Raw genomic sequence first — 19,270 nt, 5'->3', positions numbered from 1 at the left:
AAACAGATAAGAGAAAAAGAAAGATCATAGGAGAAAAAACAAAGGAAAAATAATCAATTTGGAAAGAGGAAGAGTAGGGAAAACCTGTATGAGTAATTTGGCCCCATCAAGAGGAAGGCAGGCATCCTGGAGGCAGCACCCACAATCTTGAAGGCAGAGAAGAAATTAATAGTTTTTGCTACAACGTAGCAACTTCAATTGGCATTTGAGAAAACTATACTAAAGCTGAGCAATACTTAAAACCTAAAGCAGAGGAAAAAGCAACATCCATTGATACAGTTCAATGCTCCTGACCAAACTGAAGTTCAAAAACTCTTTGAAATAAACATGCAGACTTGTCCCGCTCAATCAGTTCACACAGAACCTTATCTTTGCAGTCCTTCAGTGTATCTATTAGTGTATCATTCTTTGTAGCTGTTGAAAACACCAGTTGGGAGAACTTATCCTTTATATCCTGTATGTTGTACTTCTTTTCCTCCAAAGTAGACGATGTAATTAGATTATAAGCATACACAACCTTCTGCTGTCCAATCCTATAAGCTCGACTGATTGCTTGTCTTCGCACAGAAGGATTCCAAACAAGATCAAGCAAAACCACTCTTGAAGCCCCAGTCAGATCAATCCCTTCAGCACACACTTTTGTTGAAACAAGCAGTACCTTTACTTCATTTGATATATCATTAAAAGTACGAATCAAAGACTGGCGCCGCTTCTGATCAGTAATACTTCCATCAAGATGCAACACCTCCAGCCCATCAGTCCAACCAAAGAAAGAAATCAGATGAGTTTTGATAATGGAAAGAGGGAGGACAAATTGACTAAAAACCAAGACTTTCTCGTTCATAGCTTCACAAAGCTGAACAAGCTCAATGACAAATCTTACTTTAACTCCATCACTGAGTTGTCCATTTGACAGATCTGACTTATGCTCTTGGATGATGGCTTGATCTTTTTCATCACCAATTTCCAGGAGAAGGGATGGATGAACAGAAATGCAAGACACTTTATGGTCATAATCAAAGTTGCTCCGCTCAGGTAACTTATCAAGAATGCATCTTTGCAGAGTGGATGGATATAGATAAACAAAAAAATCTCTTAATCCAGGAAGCTCATGGATAGTTCCTTCATGGACATGGATGAAAGGATCAATTATTAATCTAAGCTCTTTTAGCTTTGAACTATTTTCTTGTGGTTCAATGCCTTCTGAAAATGTTGCAAAAGTACGCCTAAGTATTGTCTCATTTATTTCCTGTAAGAGGCCCTCTTTCTCATTCTGGTCAACATCTAAAGAACATCGATGGTCCTTAAATTTCTCAAAAATGCCTTCTGCAAAGTTTGGCCTAATTAAATAAAAAGTGTTAAAGAGCTGATCAAAGTTATTTTGGAAAGGTGTCCCAGATAGCATGATACGGCGCTGGGTCTTAACACGTTTAAGGCATTGCCAGAGTTTGCTAAACTTGTTTCTAGCAATATGCCCTTCATCAAGAACTAGCAAACCTGGGTACTCCAGAAGTAGCTTCCTTATTGCTTGACCTTCTCCGTCAGCATGTTTCTTTTCCACAACGAGCTTTGAAAACAGACTATAACTTACTCCTAGAATGCTCTTCTTATTGATCCATGAAAAAATTTTTATTAGACGTTGCAAATTCTTCTTTCTATCATGCCCTAATTTCAATTGTTTTCTTGAAAATAACTCCAAGGCAGAACCATTTTCCTTCCCTGAGAAATCATTATGGTTAAGAATATGAAATGGCACCGCAATTCCCCATTTTTTGAACTCTCCTTCCCAAGTGGAGAGTAAAGTGACTGGAGCAACAATCATTGGTCTACAATCATCAAAAAAATGAAGGAATGACTGGAGAAATGCCATAGTTAGAAGTGTCTTTCCAGTACCTGGAGCATGTGAAATCAAACAACCACCTATATCATCTGAATCACTGGACTTCAAATTTTCAGAGACAATGCCACCTGCTAAATTTTTCCAAATAAACTCGAAACCTTCTTTTTGGTGTTGGAACATTTTCTTTTTCAGGTCAGGAATAGCATCCCAAACAGTTCCACCAGAGAAAGCATTTGAATTACGGTTATAGTCATTGAATTCTTGACAATCAAATTCATCCAATGCTGAAATGTCCTCTCCTTCAAATGAAGCTCTCTTGCTTGGTTTTCCATATATGCGTTTAACCTGACAATATAAAATTATGAACATATTAATCATATAGTCTGCAAACTTTAACTTGAAATGCTAAGGGAACCCATTACTCATAGCTGCTACAAACAAAAGAATCATGTGTTGATACATTACATACCATTGGTGGCATAGTATACTTAATTTCCAACTTCACAAAATTGCAGATTCTGCATACAATACCAATTTGTTCGTTGAGAAGGAATTGATGCTGACAGGCTGGTGAATCAGTTACATACTGTAAAAAATTCATATTTGACTCAGCCTGCATTCAACAAGTGCAGCTTATGAGGTTTGTATTAACTTTCAAGTTCTTTCAGAAACCCATCAGCAACTTGCAAAGATGGAAAATGATATATTACAAATAAAGTCTTATTTCAACTCCTAGGAACAAAAGGAAGAAGAGAGAAAATTTTTAAAAAAGGAGAATGAAATAAATAGAAGTACTCAAAGGGAATGGATAAGGTTCAAGAGATCATGCAATAGAAATCGTCATAACACTGAGACAACTTTTTATATACCAAAAGATGAAAAGCAAAATACAGATTTCAGATTCATAGACAATGAGACACATAGTTTGGACCCAGGCTTAAGCATTGAAAACCATTCATCTTAGGTAGTATCCCTTTTTTTTCTTTTCCTTTTTTTTTGTGTTTGTGTATGCTGGGTTGCACAGAGGGGGTAAGACTTAAAATGCAATAAATTAAAGGAGACAATGTGCCCAAACAGGATAAACTGCCACCCCACCAAAGAAATAATCCAAAAACAACAAATGCACAAGGCTACCACGAGTACATCAGAATTCATATTTAGCAATGCAACATTAAGAATACAAATTGTGCTATTAGAGTCAAGTCATTTGACTATACAATAATGTATATATTAGCATCCATTATAATATATAGTAGGGCGTAACAGTGGACGACATAAGTCATCCACTGTTATTGGGCGTGTGCCCACTGCTTATTTTATAAAAAAATGACCTTTAGCGGTGGTCGGTTCTCAACCGCCATTAAATGCCATTTTTCCGCCGAGGCATTTAGCTAGCAGCGGTCAAAGACTGCCACTAAATGCCTCCAGCGTGTCCGACATTCATTCAATGGAAGAGCGTCCACTGTTACACCCTATGTACGGAGGGAACAACACAACAATTTCAAAAAATGCAGGTACGGGGACACAGCTATATATATTAAATATCACATAAATACAAAATAAATTTAAAATAAACTGAATATAATCTAAATATATATGCTATATCTAAAATATATATTATATACTGAAAATATAAAGTTATAAACTGAAAATATAATTATAAATTATAAATTGAATACAAACTAGTATGTACGACGGGTAAAATGGCATGTTCAGGTGTCAGCGCATGTCGACACGGGCACGGAAGGCAAAATGAAGCGTAGGTGCTTGCGATACATGCTTGATGGGCTTTTCTACTCTTCCAGTGTTTTTTTCGCAGTTCCAACCCCATAAATGTGTTGGGCATGGTTGATTTATGAGGAATCCACACCTTGATCATGTGTTTTCGATGAAAAAAATGATATTTGGAGCCTAAAAATTTTACAAAGATTTTGGACCGTTGATTTTTCGAACCTTTTAAAAACCCACCCATGTGTCGAAATCGAACACTTAAAGAGCTGATCCCTATAAAATCAAGTACATAGATCACATCTGTATGGTCAGAATTTAAAAATAAAACGAAAAAGACCTGAAAAACCCATCAAGCACGTATCGCAAGCACCTACGTTCTACTATATATATATATATATATATATATATATTGGGTGCATAAAAGGCATTTCTTGCAATCTAGAGAGTTCTATATTATTTAATGAAGCAAGTTTGGTTTCTTCATCTGTATCATTCCTAGAATATCTGCATGACATTAGAGCTCAGGACAAGCTGAAGTATGAGCTTGTGACAATCAATCGTTTCAAGGTGTAAGTTAGTTGTCATTCCCTTATAACTTCACTGGTGTATTCCTTTTACAGCAGCCAACATCAATAGATATTGTCAGTGACTAACATCAAATAAAATATTAACCATAAAAACCCAAAAGATATGGAAAAATTACAGCATTCCCCTCCCTTGGACCAACAGTGTTCAATCCCTAATTTCTTTCTCATTTCTCCCTCACCTTATCCTCATTTAATTTTATTTATGACATTAGGTCTCTGTTTTACCTTTTTAACCTTCCAAACTCCTAGTGATTTTTTACTCATGATCTAATATACCTAAAACATCTAGCTCACTTTATGTTGTTTCCCTTCATATTCATAAAGGTTCTACTCTTCTTTGGGTTAGTGCTAAATTCTTTTAAGGTATCTTTCTTTTTTTTCTCTTTTTCTTTCAGATTTATAGAGGCTTTTTTCCCTACTTCAGGTTAGTGCTAAAATATTTTGTTTCCTGAAGAGCATTTCAATGATCCAATTATATATATAGTAATTATTGGATTGGCTGATATTGATTCCATTGCCAGACCAACTATTCCTGTTGAACGAGGTATGTTGGCTTGTGTTTTTGGTGTCTATAGTTTTTTTTTTTGCAATATGGACAGGAATATAATCATATCACATGGACACAACTGCCAGCTACAAAGGAGGCCATTTCATTAGGTTCTCCATTATGAATAGCATGTAACGAACACTTCATGGGAGTAAAATTAGATGTATATATATATGAGAAACAATTACAATAATTTTCCACTGAATTGCATAAGTTAAAAAGTGATTTGGATGGTCATAGAGTTGATCCATACTAAACAAACCATCTCTCACATCTGTATGCTCATATTCCAAAAAAAGAACCAAAAAAATAAAAAAATTGAAAAATTAACTCTCCACATTGTATGGATGGGTAAGGGGAACCAATCATATATATATATATATATATATATATATATATATATATATATAGAGAGAGAGAGAGAGAGAGAGAGAGAGAGAGAGAGAGACATGCATTTGGTGCAAATTTGTTCACTTGATAAGAATTTTATATTTTACATGAAACACCTTTCGGATTATGGTGTGCTTTAAACCTTTTTCATTGAAATAGGGGTAGTTACATGAATTTTAGGAGTGTAATGCACATTACAGGGACAGAAGTATCATATATGTTTATTCTTTCATAATTTAAGGATGAAAGGAGTGGAATCTTTCATTTTGGCTTAATTTTCTTTGATATATTTCTGTTCTTGTTGCCATATATTAAATTAGTAAATCAATCATTGGCTAATTATGCCATTAGGTAAAGTAGTAAAATTTCAGTTTTTCCTAGCTGTTAAACTGCCAATCACTGACTTCTCCCTTAAGAGCGCCTGCTTGGCTAGTGTTTCTTTATGAAAGGTGCACCATCACAACTTGCTCAACTTGATCTCGATAAAGAACCCTCTCTTTAGTCAATTGCTAACATGGACATATGTTGTTCAAGTATGGATTACTAATATGGTACAAAATTCGTTATACTTCCTATGGTGTTTGGGAACAGAAACATGAAAGCAAAGTTCCCGAAGGAGCCATCCCAAAAAGCAGATTTGACTAGGTGTTCCATGGAAGTCATAATTACCAACTTCAAGGATTCATCTATGGAACTATTGTATATACACGTCCACACATTAGTATTTTCTCGTAGAGAACAAATAAAAAATATAAGAAATCATAGGTTTTATAGTATTTTTCTTGCAAAAATATAAAGAAATAATTAGAAAAGTTTTAAAATTATGAAAGAGACAAAAAATATAAAGCATGTACTTAAAATATATTAAAATAATTTTTTGAAAATCTCAGAAAATTCTCGGAAAAATATCAAGACAATATCACAACATTTTGAAAATCTTCGGATAATATCGGTTGACCTTGAAATTCCAATAAATACATGATATTTTCTAAATAGAGATCAATGATATTTTTACATCACGTCATAGGTGTTAGAAATAGCAAACATGTGGACTTCTTATCATTCAAAAAGTTACAAAGCTAATGACGAAAAAGATCAATAATTAACCAAGAAAATTAAAAACAAAGAATTATAATTTGGGGAAGGAGAGAATCTAGAGTTTATTTTATCAATTCTCACCTTTGTCTCATGCAAATCAGGAGAATGAATCTTTTCGCATCTGAGGACGAAATTTAGTTCATCCCACAGGCCATTTAATTCGTCTTCTGAATCTGATTTCTCATGGTCGGACTCCAATTCTTTGAATGAAAACCTTAAAGACAACTCATTCTCTTTAACTAAATGTTTTCTTTCTTTGGGCTTCACATCTTCAGGCAAAAGATCTCTCTTTTGAGTAATAGTGTCAACAAGAAGATCAAAAAGTGAAACATCCGCTGGAGCACTCGCATTCTCCTTCAGAGAATCTCCATTATGGTTCTCTTTTTTCCCTGTGTCAGCACAACCATCATTATCATCATTACAATCAGAGGTATCATCATTATTGACATTTAAATCATCACCAGTATCATGCTTATGCTTTCTAGAGAACTTGTCATCTTCTTTAATTCCTTTGTCAGCACAACGGCCAACAAGACCAACATCACCAACATGATCATCACCCTCACCATCACCATTATCATCTTCATCACAATGATCATGTTCTGGATTTTTAGAAAATTTGATATCCACTCTTCTCATTCCTTTGTCAGCTTTAGAAATTTTGATATCATCTGTTCTCATTCCTTTGTCAGCTTTAGAAATCTTGTTATCCTCTGTTCTCATTCCTTTGTCAGCTTTAGAAATCATGACATCCTCTATTCTCCTTCCCTTGTCAGCTTTAGAAATCTTGATATCGTCTATTTTCATTCCTTTGTCATCTTCAAAAATCTTGATATTCTCTGTTCTCATTCCTTTGTCAGTGCAACCACCATCTTCTACGTGTTCACCATCACTAACATAAGAAATCTTGATATCATCTATTTTCATTCCTTTGTCATCTTTAGAAATCTTGATATCCTCTGTTCTCATTCCTTTGTCAGTGCAACTACCATCTTCTACGTGTTCACCATCACTAACATAAGAAATCTTAATATCTTCTATTTTCGTTGCTTTGTCACCTTCAGCAATCTTGATATCCTCTGTTCTCATTCCTTTGTCAGTGAAACCACCATCTTCTTCGTGTTCACCATCACCAACAAATCGATCATCATCATCATCATCATCATCATCATCATCATCATCATCATCTTCTTCTTCTTCTTCTTCATTTATCTGTTGATTGTTACAATTGCCACTATCACCCATATCATCACCATCTGACAATTGTTGTGGAGTCTTATCCACATCTATGCAAATAGGATCAGTAGAAGTTCCAGATTTCTCAACAAAATCTTTCCTAAAGCACGACCTTGTTCTGTTGGCAATGCAATTATACGGCACCATCCTCTTTAGTTCCTTACGAATCCTATCTGAATCATTGACACTGTTTTCTGTTAGAAGCTTCCTCCTTTTGACTTGTCCAGTTTCCTCCTCTTCATTCTCTGCCTGCATCTCCTCTTCCTCCTCCTCCTCCTCCTCCTCCTCATCATCATCATCATCATCATCATCATCATCATCATCATCATCATCATCATTATCATCTTCTTCTTCTTCTTCTTCTTCTTCTTCTTCTTCTTCTGTATCAAAACTCGATTCTGAGGTTTCTTCTCTCTCTTCAACTTTGCTTGCTTGCTCGCTCGCATGGTTCATCACAGATTTCGTTTTCCTGGAGGCGTCCTCTTCTCTTGTGTTCCCCAGCTTCACATTCCTCCTTCCTCCCACAAACTCCTCCACAGTCTCAAAGGACTTTCCTTTTTCAGATACATCTTCTTTCACTTTGTTCGTGCTGAAAACAACCCTCCTTCCCACAAACTTCTCGTTCTTCTTCTTATTCTCGGAACCATCCTCGTCATCATTGCTGCCCACCAGATCAACAACTTCTTTCCTCTTGCTCTTTTTGGCAATGAAAGGAGGATTTCTTACTTCAGTGGTCCTTGAATTGACCCTTCCTTCCTCAGAAGTCCTCAAAGATGCACTGAATTTTGTGCTCGCAGGAACTTCCTGTCCTCTTCTCCTCGCTCCAAAGCTCGTCCCATCATCATCATCATCATCTCTCTCAGAAGTTTCATCTTCTTCCCCTGCATCTTCACCCCACGGTGAAAATTTCCTCTTCCTCTTTGCAGCTTTCCTTCCCCTTCTTCCCATATTCCTCCCTCTCACAGGAAACCTAAAGTTCCGAACAGACTCGCTTTCAAAAGCTACTTCTTTTCCTTTCCTCGCATCCGAACCCATCTTTCTTCCTCTAAACCTATCCTCAGAATCGTCCTCACCACCGTCACCCCAAGTAAAAGCTTCCTTTTCGTCCTTCCTCCACCGTTCACCCCTCTTCCTCTTCCACACTACTTCCCCTCCCCTTCTTCCCCTCGAACTCACGCTCCTCTTTCCTCCCCTGTTCCTCTTCACAGAATTTCCCTCCCTCAGCACTTCCTCTGCTCTTCCTATCTTTGATCCCATGCTCATCTTTCGTCCCTTGTTCCTCCTCACAGAATTTCCCTCCCTCAGCACTTTCTCTCCTCTTCTTCTCTTCGATCCCACGCTCGGTCGAACCGATTCGTTCTCGGAAACTACTTCTTCTTTCATCGCTTTCCTCTCCTGGAAAAGCCCAGTTCTTCTGAAAAACTCCCCAGGAACGTCGTCATCTTCACTGCTACTGCTCACCAGCGAGAACACGTTCTTCTCCCCACTCTTTCTGCCAACAGAGGGAGGAATCATTCCCTCCGTCAACCTCGAACCCGCTCTCTCTCCCCACCGAGGTCCCTCCACTTCTTCTTCCTCCTCTTTCCCCGACCTCCAATCCCTCTTCCTTCCTGCAAACCTCTCCGCACGATGGCGCTCGTCGTCGTCCTCCTCCTCCGCGTCCTCACTGAGCATAACGAAGGTTTCTTTTCCCTTGCCGTTTCTGCTACCAGAGGCACCGTCCTTCCTCCCCGAACGACCCGCGGCCTGAAAATCCTCGGAATTAATTATCCCAAAAAACAAGAGTAAATATTTTCTTGGCTATGTAAAACAAGGAAAAGGGATTACAGAGGAAGTAATGTCCGTCCATTTCTCCCTCTGGTTTCTGGTTCTTCTCGCTATGCAGTTCATGGCTGCCAAGAACAATCACAGTTTGATTAGAAAAAACAAACAGACAAACAAAGCAAAACAAAAGAAACACTGCAAATGGTTTTCGTGGAAAATGAAACGTAAAGAATTTACCGGGCGATAAATTTCAGAGTTTTCTTTAACCAAACAAACAAACAATGGAGGAAGAAGAGCATAAGAGAAGAGAGCGGGAGGAGAAGGAGAAGGAGAAGGAAGAGAAGAAGCCCGCGAAACGCATGCATACGGTGCGGGTGGTGGCCTAAAGATTGAACGATTCCTTAATGACAAAAATACCCTTGCTCAGTCGAAAGCCGTAGGCCATAAGAAAGAGCCCCGTTTTTGTTTTGGCAAGACTTGGCTGCCAAGTTTCACGGATGATTTTGGAAATAGAGTCCTTCACGAGGACCTTTCCATCTTTTCGAGTTGTGGGCCCCGAAAACACACAGTGGGTCCAGAGCCCGCGAACGTTGGAATCAAGGGCTCTGTTTGGGAACGGTGCGTCGGAGCTGCGTTGCGGAAATCCACCCCCCGACGCCCTCGCGTGTTTGGGTAACACTGAGTTGGTGGAGTTGCATTCATTCGGATCGGGTGTTTGTGGACGGTGTTGCCAAAGCACACTATGTTGCGAAATCCAGGAAACCCGCATTTCTTTTTCCTTTTTATGACGAGGAACTTTCGCCGATAACCAGGTGATCCAGGTCACTTAATGGATCCGCTCCTCCTCGATTTATGTTCTTTTTGTATTTTTCGTCCTGCGCGCAATGCATGGGACGCGCCATCAAACGTGCCCTTGGGGAACTCACGGAACCCAGCATTGTGACAAAAGTTAAAAACGGCAAAATATAGGCAGTCAAGAAACTCGCAAGAATTTGATTTTATTTTTTAAAAATCTCGCATTTTTTTACGGCAAAGTCTTTGCAATAAAAAATAAACTTTTATAAGAAAATATAAATAAAAATATTTAAAAATAAAACCATGGTTTTTTCATGATAAATAGCCGTTAAAAACTGAAATATTGCATTTAAATCGCGATATTTATGTTTGACGAAAAAAAATAAAGATATTTTGAAAATATCATGAGAAATTTCCGTCATTAACTTTCAAGTAATTTCTTGCGATATTATCGTGATATTTTTATAAATCTCACTATATTTGTCACTATGCCAACCAGTTAAAAACACCCACACACTCGGTGAAAGTCGAACCAAGAAGCTAACCCATGATCTCACCCACCTCTGTCTCGACCCCTACCACATTCGGATTCAGATGTATTATCTGGATCCAAAAATTAATATCGTTGGATCTATTCAGAACAGGGTCAGAGCACCAACCAGTTTGCATTCATTCCTAGGTCCAAATGAAGGTCTGAACAAGATCCAATGTTATAGGGTTGAATCCAAATCCGAGATTATACAGCAATAGTGAATCTGCAAAAAATGGTTGAAAACAATCATTTTATACGTAAAACATTAAATGCATTATCCAAATTCAACATAGATCCGACCATTGGTCTCAGATAGGGGTGTCAACGGGTCCGGTTTACCTGGACCAAACACTATAGGGTCCAGCTATGGTGACAAAAAAAAGACCTGATTAAGACCCAGATCCGGACCCAAAGGTCTGATTAATACATGGACCTGGGTATAGTTTGTGAAATTTTATACCAGACCCAGGCCCGACCCAAGTTTCGATTAAGACCCACAAATTTTCAATGTAAAAATAATAAAAATTATTATTTTACAGGGTATAGTCCGGGTCTGGTTCATGTATTTCTTATTTGGTCCGGGTATTGTTTCTCTTATAGTAGACCCGATTAGATCCAGGTCTGGACCCGATACCATACCCAAAAATCTGATCCAAGTCTGGTTTCACATGGGTCCGAACCAAACCCGACCCATTGACACAGAATCGTATCGGACCCTTAATCAATTTTAGAAACGATTCAGAGGATCGGCCAGATCTGATTCTGAATTGAATCGAGGTGAATCGGCCAATTTTTAACCAACAATTGACATGTGTCAGTAAACTATTAAAATAGTATTGAATTTATTAAGGTTATTTTAAACGTTTTCTAATTATTTAAAAATAAGCCGATTCTGCTTGTTTTGCATCGATTTTTGCCGAGCCATGAATCGGCCGATTCGCAACTATCGACAACCAATGTTTGCCCAAAGTCGATTCAAATTCGTTTTCATATGTTCTATTGAATATGACCCAGATGAATTTGGATTCAGTTAGATACTAACCCAAATATGATCCATTCCCATTTCATGATTTTGGATATCTAGCCGTTGTTGTTGTGGTCCCCGCACCATTCAGGCGAATTGAAAACCGGTGGGTTGCGAAACTGAGTCGGTCCTGTGAGTGGCTCGGGTTCGGGGAGCCCAAAGCGGAAACTTGGTCCGTTTTAATAGGTGATGTAATAGCTAGATCCGAATTCCAAATTTCATACAAGGGAACTTAATCGGAGTGCATTAGATCTGACGAGATCCGGATAATCCAAACTATGTATGACAATATTGGATGTGGCAAAAGCAGGGAAACAAAACAAGCTTTGTACATGTTAAAAATGCAAATGGATCAAGTCTGATTCAAATCCAAATATAGACCCAACACAAAATTGATCTGAATCCAACCTAACTCCAAGATTAGTTTTGATTAATTAGATTCGTCTGTCTGATCCGATTGCACATTTACATCTTAGTCAAAGGATCCATATCTGACTATAATGTGTCGGGTTTGGGTGGATATATATTCAATCAAACCTAATCCATTTGCACCGGTTGTCAAACTATAGTGACAAATATCAGCCATTTTTTTTGAAAATCTGACGATTCTGTCATGAGATTTCTCAAAACCAATATAGTCCCAAGAATGGGACAGTGGTCCTAGCCTTGAAGTTTTACTCTGTCTGCACGGTGACTGTAGGTAGGGGTGGCAAAACCTAACACGACCCGCCAACCCGCTTCTTAAGCGGAAGCGGGTTCGGGTTTGGCTTAAACGGATTCGTGTCATAAACGGGCCGACCTGCCTAACCCGCTTATTAAACGGGTCGGGTTCGTGTTAGGGGTATGCCAACCAGCCAACCCGTTTAATAAACGGGTTAGGTGGGCGTGTCAACCTGTTTACTGCCAACCCGACCCACCAACCCTCCCGCTAACCCGCCAAACCGTTTACCCAAACCAACCCGTTTATTAAACGGGTTAACCGGGTTGTGTCGGGTTACCCATTTAATAAATAGGTCGGGTTCGTGTTTGCCACAGTCGACCCGTTTAATAAATGAGTCGGGTTCGTGTTGAGATATGTTGACCCGCCAACCCGCCGACAAGACCCGATTGCCACCCCTAACTGAAGGTATGTCTGGCCCAGCCAGTGCGACCAAGTCTTTATGCATGGTGCAGTTTCTTGGGGTTATAAATTAAAAAAAATATAGTCCCGAGAAATTAATGATAGTTTCAAAATACCACTTATCTTAGAAAAATATCAAGTTTTTTCATGATATTATCATGTTATTAATGTGATATTTAGGGTTGTTGAGTGAGAAGGAGGCTTGTGGACATAACAAGGGAAGCACCCACCAAGCAAGCTGGGAGTGAGCCAATTGAAACCTGTGACTTCTACAAGCCCATGTCACATGGACACGTTATGAGGGCCACGTTTATGAGGACACGCTGGGTGATTATGACACGTGTCCAAGTATATTTCTTTACTCCGTACATCCATTTGACAGCTGTAAGCACTATAGTTAAAGTGGTTTGCTGCCTGAAAATGCATTTCACGTTTCTCTCTTTGGCACACGGGTCAGGTCCGTAGCAGGGCCAGACCAAAAACTCGTATCCCTTTGTAGTAAATCTTTCCACTTCCTTCTCCATTTGAACAACCATGTTGTTTCTTCTCGGTGCTCAATATGCAAAACATTATTACAGCTAAAAATATCAGCAGATTTCATGCCCTTTCCTGTGAAAGAGACTCTCTTTAATAATATACAGAGCCTCTTTCTTAACAAGAACGAAACAAAAAAACAGCTTTTCTATCAAAATAGGTTCATACCACCCTCACATGGGAAAGCACTTTCCCTCCAAAATGACCCTTTAGAAGGAAAATGCTTCCTTTGAGTGGGAGTGATGATGAACCTAAGCAAGTGCAAATAGTCAAATCTCTCAGTGAAAAATGCTTCCTTTGTCGCCAAGCAATATTGGCTCGCCCACCAACCGGATAACCTTTGCGCTCATTTGCTTCTTGCTAAATATGAGGCTCCTTCTTTTATCTCGGTTTGCTTAAGAACCCAGGGTTTGGCGTTCTGGCATTTGTGTAAATCGTCGTTGAGGGCTTTAGTCTTTTTCAGAAATCATTTTGAGGACTCCAAAAATTTTGGTCAGTGATTGCATTGGGCGCTTACGCCTAGCGGGGAGTTCCTCATCTCCAAAGTCTATAGATTGTTGCACCACCCGGAGCCGATTAGTTGACCGAGAGTGTGCTTTGAGCGAAGGTCTCTTCTCCCTGTTCTCGGGTCCTAGCTTGATTAATTTTGCATGATAGGATTCAGACCCACAGTAATTTAAAGAAGTGGGGCCTTCAGCTCCTAAGTAGGTGTGTGCTTTGTCAAGCTACGGAAGAATCTACGTTTCACTTGTTCTGGTCTTACCCAATATTTGTGGATCTCTTTAACAGGACCTGGAGGCATCCGAAAGTGTTTGTTAAGGAGGAGTCCTTTGCGCTCGATCTAATCTTGGGCCCGGTTTGTATTATGCGTAGCATGAGGTGAAGGTTGATCTAGCGGATGTGGTTGCTTATCTCTTGGTGGTTTGTTTGGATGGCGCACAACAATGCTCATTTCTGTCAAATTTCGGTTAGCATTCATACTCTGGTGCATAAAATCTTGATGGATGTTTATGCGATCCTGCATATGCATCTTAGTGATCTCCCGCTCCCTCCTGCTAACGCTTCCCCTCTTTTGCCGCCTTTTGGGCCAGCGGCTCCTGCGTGAGCTCGTTTTGTTTGTTTGATGTTCTTTTTTTCTTATGCTTTCTTTTATTTATTTATTTTGGCTTTTGCTCTTGTTTAGTTCATGGGTTCAATATTTTGTTGATCTTTACCGGTGGTAACGTTCTCTCTCTCTCTCTCTCTCTCTCTCTCTCTCTCTCTCTCTCTATATATATATATATATATATATATATATATATATATATATATATATATATATATATATATATATATACTAAACAACTAGGATTAAGGCAAACTAACAAGAGCACCTCATATATTTTTACCTTCACCATCAAACTAAAACAATACAAAAGCATAGCACGAACAAATACCGGAGAAAATTTGAAAATACCACAAAAAGAAGGGATATTTAGTCGCCATTTGAAACTGCTATTTTTAAAATATTACAAAAATATTGTTTCAATTAACATTTTAATGGCTATTTTGTGGGGGAGATGCGGTCTTGTTTTTTATGTATTTTTTTATCTTTTGTTGCTTAACCATCTTGCATATTTTCGTTTGGAGCTTTTATTGTATTTTTTTGTCCTCATATTTTGCCGATAAAAACATGAGAAAATACAAAATTCTTGGATTTTCACGGGATTTTCTTTTTCCTGTTTTAAACTTTTGTCACAATGTATAAAAAGTGATAAGCAAGTATTTACTTGTCAAATAGATCTTACAATGCAGACTCTCTCTCTCTCTCTCTCTCTCTCTCTCTCTCTCTCTCTCTCTCTCTCTCTCCATTCAATGACCAGGATTAAGGCCCAACTGACAAGAGCACTTCTTATATTTTTACGTTCACCAAACTTGTGTGTTTTTCAGTCAAAATGAAATTTCATTAAATTGATGGAAGAGTAATTAGCACATAAGATTTACAGGCAGAGTGATGGTGAACCTAAGAAAGTTTTTCATAGCAAACAATACACCATGCAGACTCTCTCTCTTTCTCTCTCTATAGAATCTCTCTGTATTCAATTGACTAGAATAATTAAGGCAAAATAACAAGGCACCACCTAAAGTTCACCATGAAGCTACAACAGGATTCAACTGATAAGTAAGCATTAATTAACTTGACTAATAATTATCACCATTCAAGCCTGTACATTTGCAGCAGCTCTTTTTCTTCACCTTCGCCTCATATTCCTCCACTCGATCCCACGTCCTCCTTTTTCCTACCACCAAACCCCTCTTCTTTCCCACGAACTTCTCCGGATAATATATAATGGGCTCTTTCTCTTCATTCTTCGCAGCAGCAAAGGTAGGGCTCGAGTCTCTCCTTTCTTCTTCTCCAGGGTTCGTCGAAGCCTGGACGGGGTTTTCATTCTCGCAAACTGTTTGTCCTTGGCTTCCTTTCTTCTCGCAATCATCATCGTCGCTCACAAGGTCGATGACTTCGCCGATTTTGCTGCCTTGGGAAACAAACGGAGGGTTCTGAGGTCTCCAGCGGTTTGCTATTCGGTTCCTGGTTCTGCTCGCAACGCAGTTTCCGCTATCCATTTCCTGAGAAAATAAATGAACAGGAAACTGTAATGGGAAAAACCAAAACGAGATTCAGCTATGTGGAAGAAAAAATAAGGTTGGCGAGGACTTACTGAGGGAGGGAAGCTTTGGATTTGAGGGATTTCACGTTAGCAAACAAGAGAAAAGGTTTGGAAAAGTGAGGGAATAGAAGAAGAAGCTGTTTTGTAGAGTTGGGACCAAAGCATGGGAGAGCAGATCGGGTGATCTGCCAAATCACTTTAAGAAAAGTGATTCGGCATCCTCACCGTCCACAAATTGCATAAAACAAAAAGTGTGGTCTTGTGGGATGACGCAATGAACGGTGAAGATGTCAAATCACTTTCTTAAAGTGATTTGACGGATCACCTGATCTGCCATTCTGAATGGGGCCCACCTACAGATTCCTTGGGGGCCCCTGCAGTGCTGCCATGTGATTGGTGGCTATGACACTGCCTATGATATTTATGGGAAAAGGACGGACAACGGTCAGGGTCCAAACTCACCCAAATAGCTGATTGCCAAACTGGGTTCGGATTTGAATTTTGTGGAGTTGAGAAAATGAAATCTCAAACTCGGATCCATGTAATTTAAGAAGCCTAATTAAAAATGCATATAAAATACAAAATTAAGCTGAATCGGGGTTCGATATCTGACAAAGAAATGGGGACCGGAAGCCAGCCCACATATTACTCGGCTCGGGTTCGGGTCAACCTGAATAATATTCAAGTAGCTATACCTTAGGCTCACACCCTGTTATGGGTTCAGGTTGAATCAGGATATAAACCCGACCCATTGACAGCATTAAGTTCCCCTAACCTTTTGATGGTTGCCCAATCAAACTTTTTTTTGTCTAGTGGCTGAGCTACTCCTATTCAATATTGCAAATGACCAACTAAGGTGGGTCTCAATCAGCCAAGGGACTTGGTTCAGGCTCGGCCTGGTCACAAATTCTTCAGGTTGGCTCTGTTTGGCAATACTAGTTGGGGGTGGCAGAGAAAACACTGTTATAACTTTAACTATTTTAGGTCCCTCTCAAAAGTGAAAAGATCAGGTGCAATATGATTTCACAATTATTCGTGCATTAACCACCTGATCACCCTCCATTAGGCCTTAGGCCCCACAACTGAGAGGCCTGTCCCCAAGATGGAGGGTGAGCAGGTGCTTAATGCACAAAATTTGTGCAATGTGATTGCACCCGATACGGAGCGACCTAATTAATTTTCATTGTCCGCTATCAGTTTATGCGTGGAACTGGTCAGAGAATCGGTACTATCGTAGTCTGTATTGATTAGTTGAGTGAGTACTGTACTGGACAGTGTAGCAGATGCAGGGTAGGGCCCCAAAAAATCAAGGACCATCAGTTTTTTTTTTTGGGTCACTTTTACTAAAAAAACTGAGCCTGAGGTGATGCAGACTTTTCTTTTACAAGGGAATTCTCAAGATGGCAGCTGCATCCGAAATTCTGAGCTTTAAATTCCAAACTTACTAAGGCATGGAAGCCAAGAAAACGGTAAGAAAAATAAGTAGGAAAGAAAAAAAATGACAACTTTTTTAAACATTGCAGACTTGAGATTTTTTTTTTTGACAGGGATCGCCCCCCCTCGTCTCTCATTTTTCTCATATGTATCATTCTGATTTTCTCATGTTATTATACAAACAAGTGAAAAAATTTCATTTAGAAAAGTTATCATAGAAAAAATGTTCATTGCTTCCAAAAGTGGCCTAAGTTTTTTGATAACCCTTTCATTTCATGGGAAAAAAGGAGTCTCATGAGAAAAGAGGTGCTTTCCCCAAGATGTGAAACAAATGAGTTTCTGACACTTAGCAACATGGTGGACCCACCTTTTTCCATGAGGCCTGAGTCTTTCCTGTCTAGCTTCTCCCTACTTGAGGGGCGAGTGATCTCTGTGCCGAAAAACCATCTTATCCTTTTTTCTTTTTTTTTGATAGGCAAGCTGGGGATAGGCAGACTCCTACCAGATATCTCTTAAGCCCCATGTGACAGAGGGATTCGAACTTAGGCCTTCAGCTTGGCACAGGGACCCCCCTTAGGGATACCACCTTGATGGATTAAAAAAGCATCTTATCCTACAACATAAGATATGAAGTTGCAGGATTCAATGTAGATCATTAGCTATCATATACCATGCATCTGGATGGATAAGATTAGTCCACATTCAAGGGTGAGAATGTGGACGAATCCTAATCCTAGATGTTGCTTGGATGGCTAGGATCGACATAAGATGGATCCAATCATGTGTCGTATGATGGGATTGGCGCCTCCTCAAGAACAAGGGGCACACAAATACCTGCAATACATTGACAAGGAAAGGGCGATATTTTGGTCGCCATTTTAAACAGCCAAAATATTGCATTACTATATATCGTTTTACTTCATGTTTTAATGTCTATTTTGTGAGAAAAAATGTGTTGACTTATCTTGTCAAATCCGTCAAAGTTGTGTTTGGATTAGCTCGACTGATAAAACACAAAAATAACAGGAAAACGATAATGCTGGAAAAACACGATCTGGAATATAATGATTCATCTTTTACTAACTTGATGGATCATACGGTATACACTGGTACAGTATTTATAGAAAAACAAAGAAACAGCAAATAACGATGGACTATAGTGTCCTATGTTATTAAAGAGATTAAGCTTCGGTGGTTCAAACACCGAGGAATACCGTGTGAAAGGAAACTCACGAAGAGTTATCTGATAACGTCAGATAAGTCCAATATTATCTATGAAACGTGATGTTGCTCATAAGACTAAAAAAAAAACATTTCCATTGATGAATACGACAAATATATATGAGGTTACAATAAGTGGAGATACACGATAACACTTAAAAGTAAAAAATACAACATGGAACGATATAACAAATGTTAATAACAAAAAGTGCGCAAAGAGCACAAATGAAGTTGGCCCATGCAATAAACTCGGATAGGAGATAGTGTGTATCGTGCAATTGGTTTCCAGTTGAGATAAGATTATCATGCGTGGATGTTGTGTTGACCAACGAGCATGAATATCATATGATATCAGATGCTACATCAATATTCTCCCTCAAGTTGCAGTCGGCAACTGGATGACGCCCAACTTGGAAATGAGTTCATGAAAACGGTCTTTCCCAAGAGGCTTAGTAAATACATCCACAAGTTGATGTTTGGTAGGAACATAATGTGGAGAGATTAATCCATTATGTATCTTGTCACGAATAAAATGGCAATCTACTTCAATGTGTTTAGTCAGTTCGTGAAAATAGGATTCACAGCGATGTGCAAGGCAGATTGATTGTCATAATGAAGCTCCATGTGGTATGTATGTGAAAAACCAAGGTCTTGAAGTAACACTCGTAACCAAACCAGCTCACACGTAGTGGTAGCCATGGCGCGATATTCTGACTCAACAGAAGATCTAGATACTGTATTATGCTTTTTAGACTGCCATGAGATGGGA

At 38.9% G+C, this 19,270-nt stretch overlaps 1 protein-coding gene across 1 annotated transcript; it reads right to left on the bottom strand.

The window, feature by feature from the left end:
- Positions 1-280: 280 nt before the first annotated feature.
- On the bottom strand, positions 281-1,822 carry LOC149813525 (SNF2 domain-containing protein CLASSY 3-like). Its single transcript, XM_089991138.1, has one exon. The coding sequence runs from the start codon at positions 1,820-1,822 to the stop codon at positions 281-283; it is 1,542 nt and encodes a 513-aa protein (XP_089847264.1).
- Positions 1,823-19,270: the final 17,448 nt, after the last annotated feature.

Source organism: Nuphar pumila, chromosome 16, assembly GCF_984573655.1.
Source record: "Nuphar pumila chromosome 16, dmNupPumi1.hap1.1, whole genome shotgun sequence".
In the NCBI taxonomy this organism is placed as follows: Eukaryota; Viridiplantae; Streptophyta; class Magnoliopsida; order Nymphaeales; family Nymphaeaceae; genus Nuphar; species Nuphar pumila.
Note: the sequence above shows the minus strand (reverse complement) of the source record. Positions and strands in the feature narration are given on the sequence as shown.

Coding starts and splice junctions, on each gene's coding strand:
- LOC149813525 (XM_089991138.1), bottom strand. CDS start 1,822: ATGATTGTTGCTCCAGTCACTTTACTCTCCACTTGGGAAGGAGAGTTC.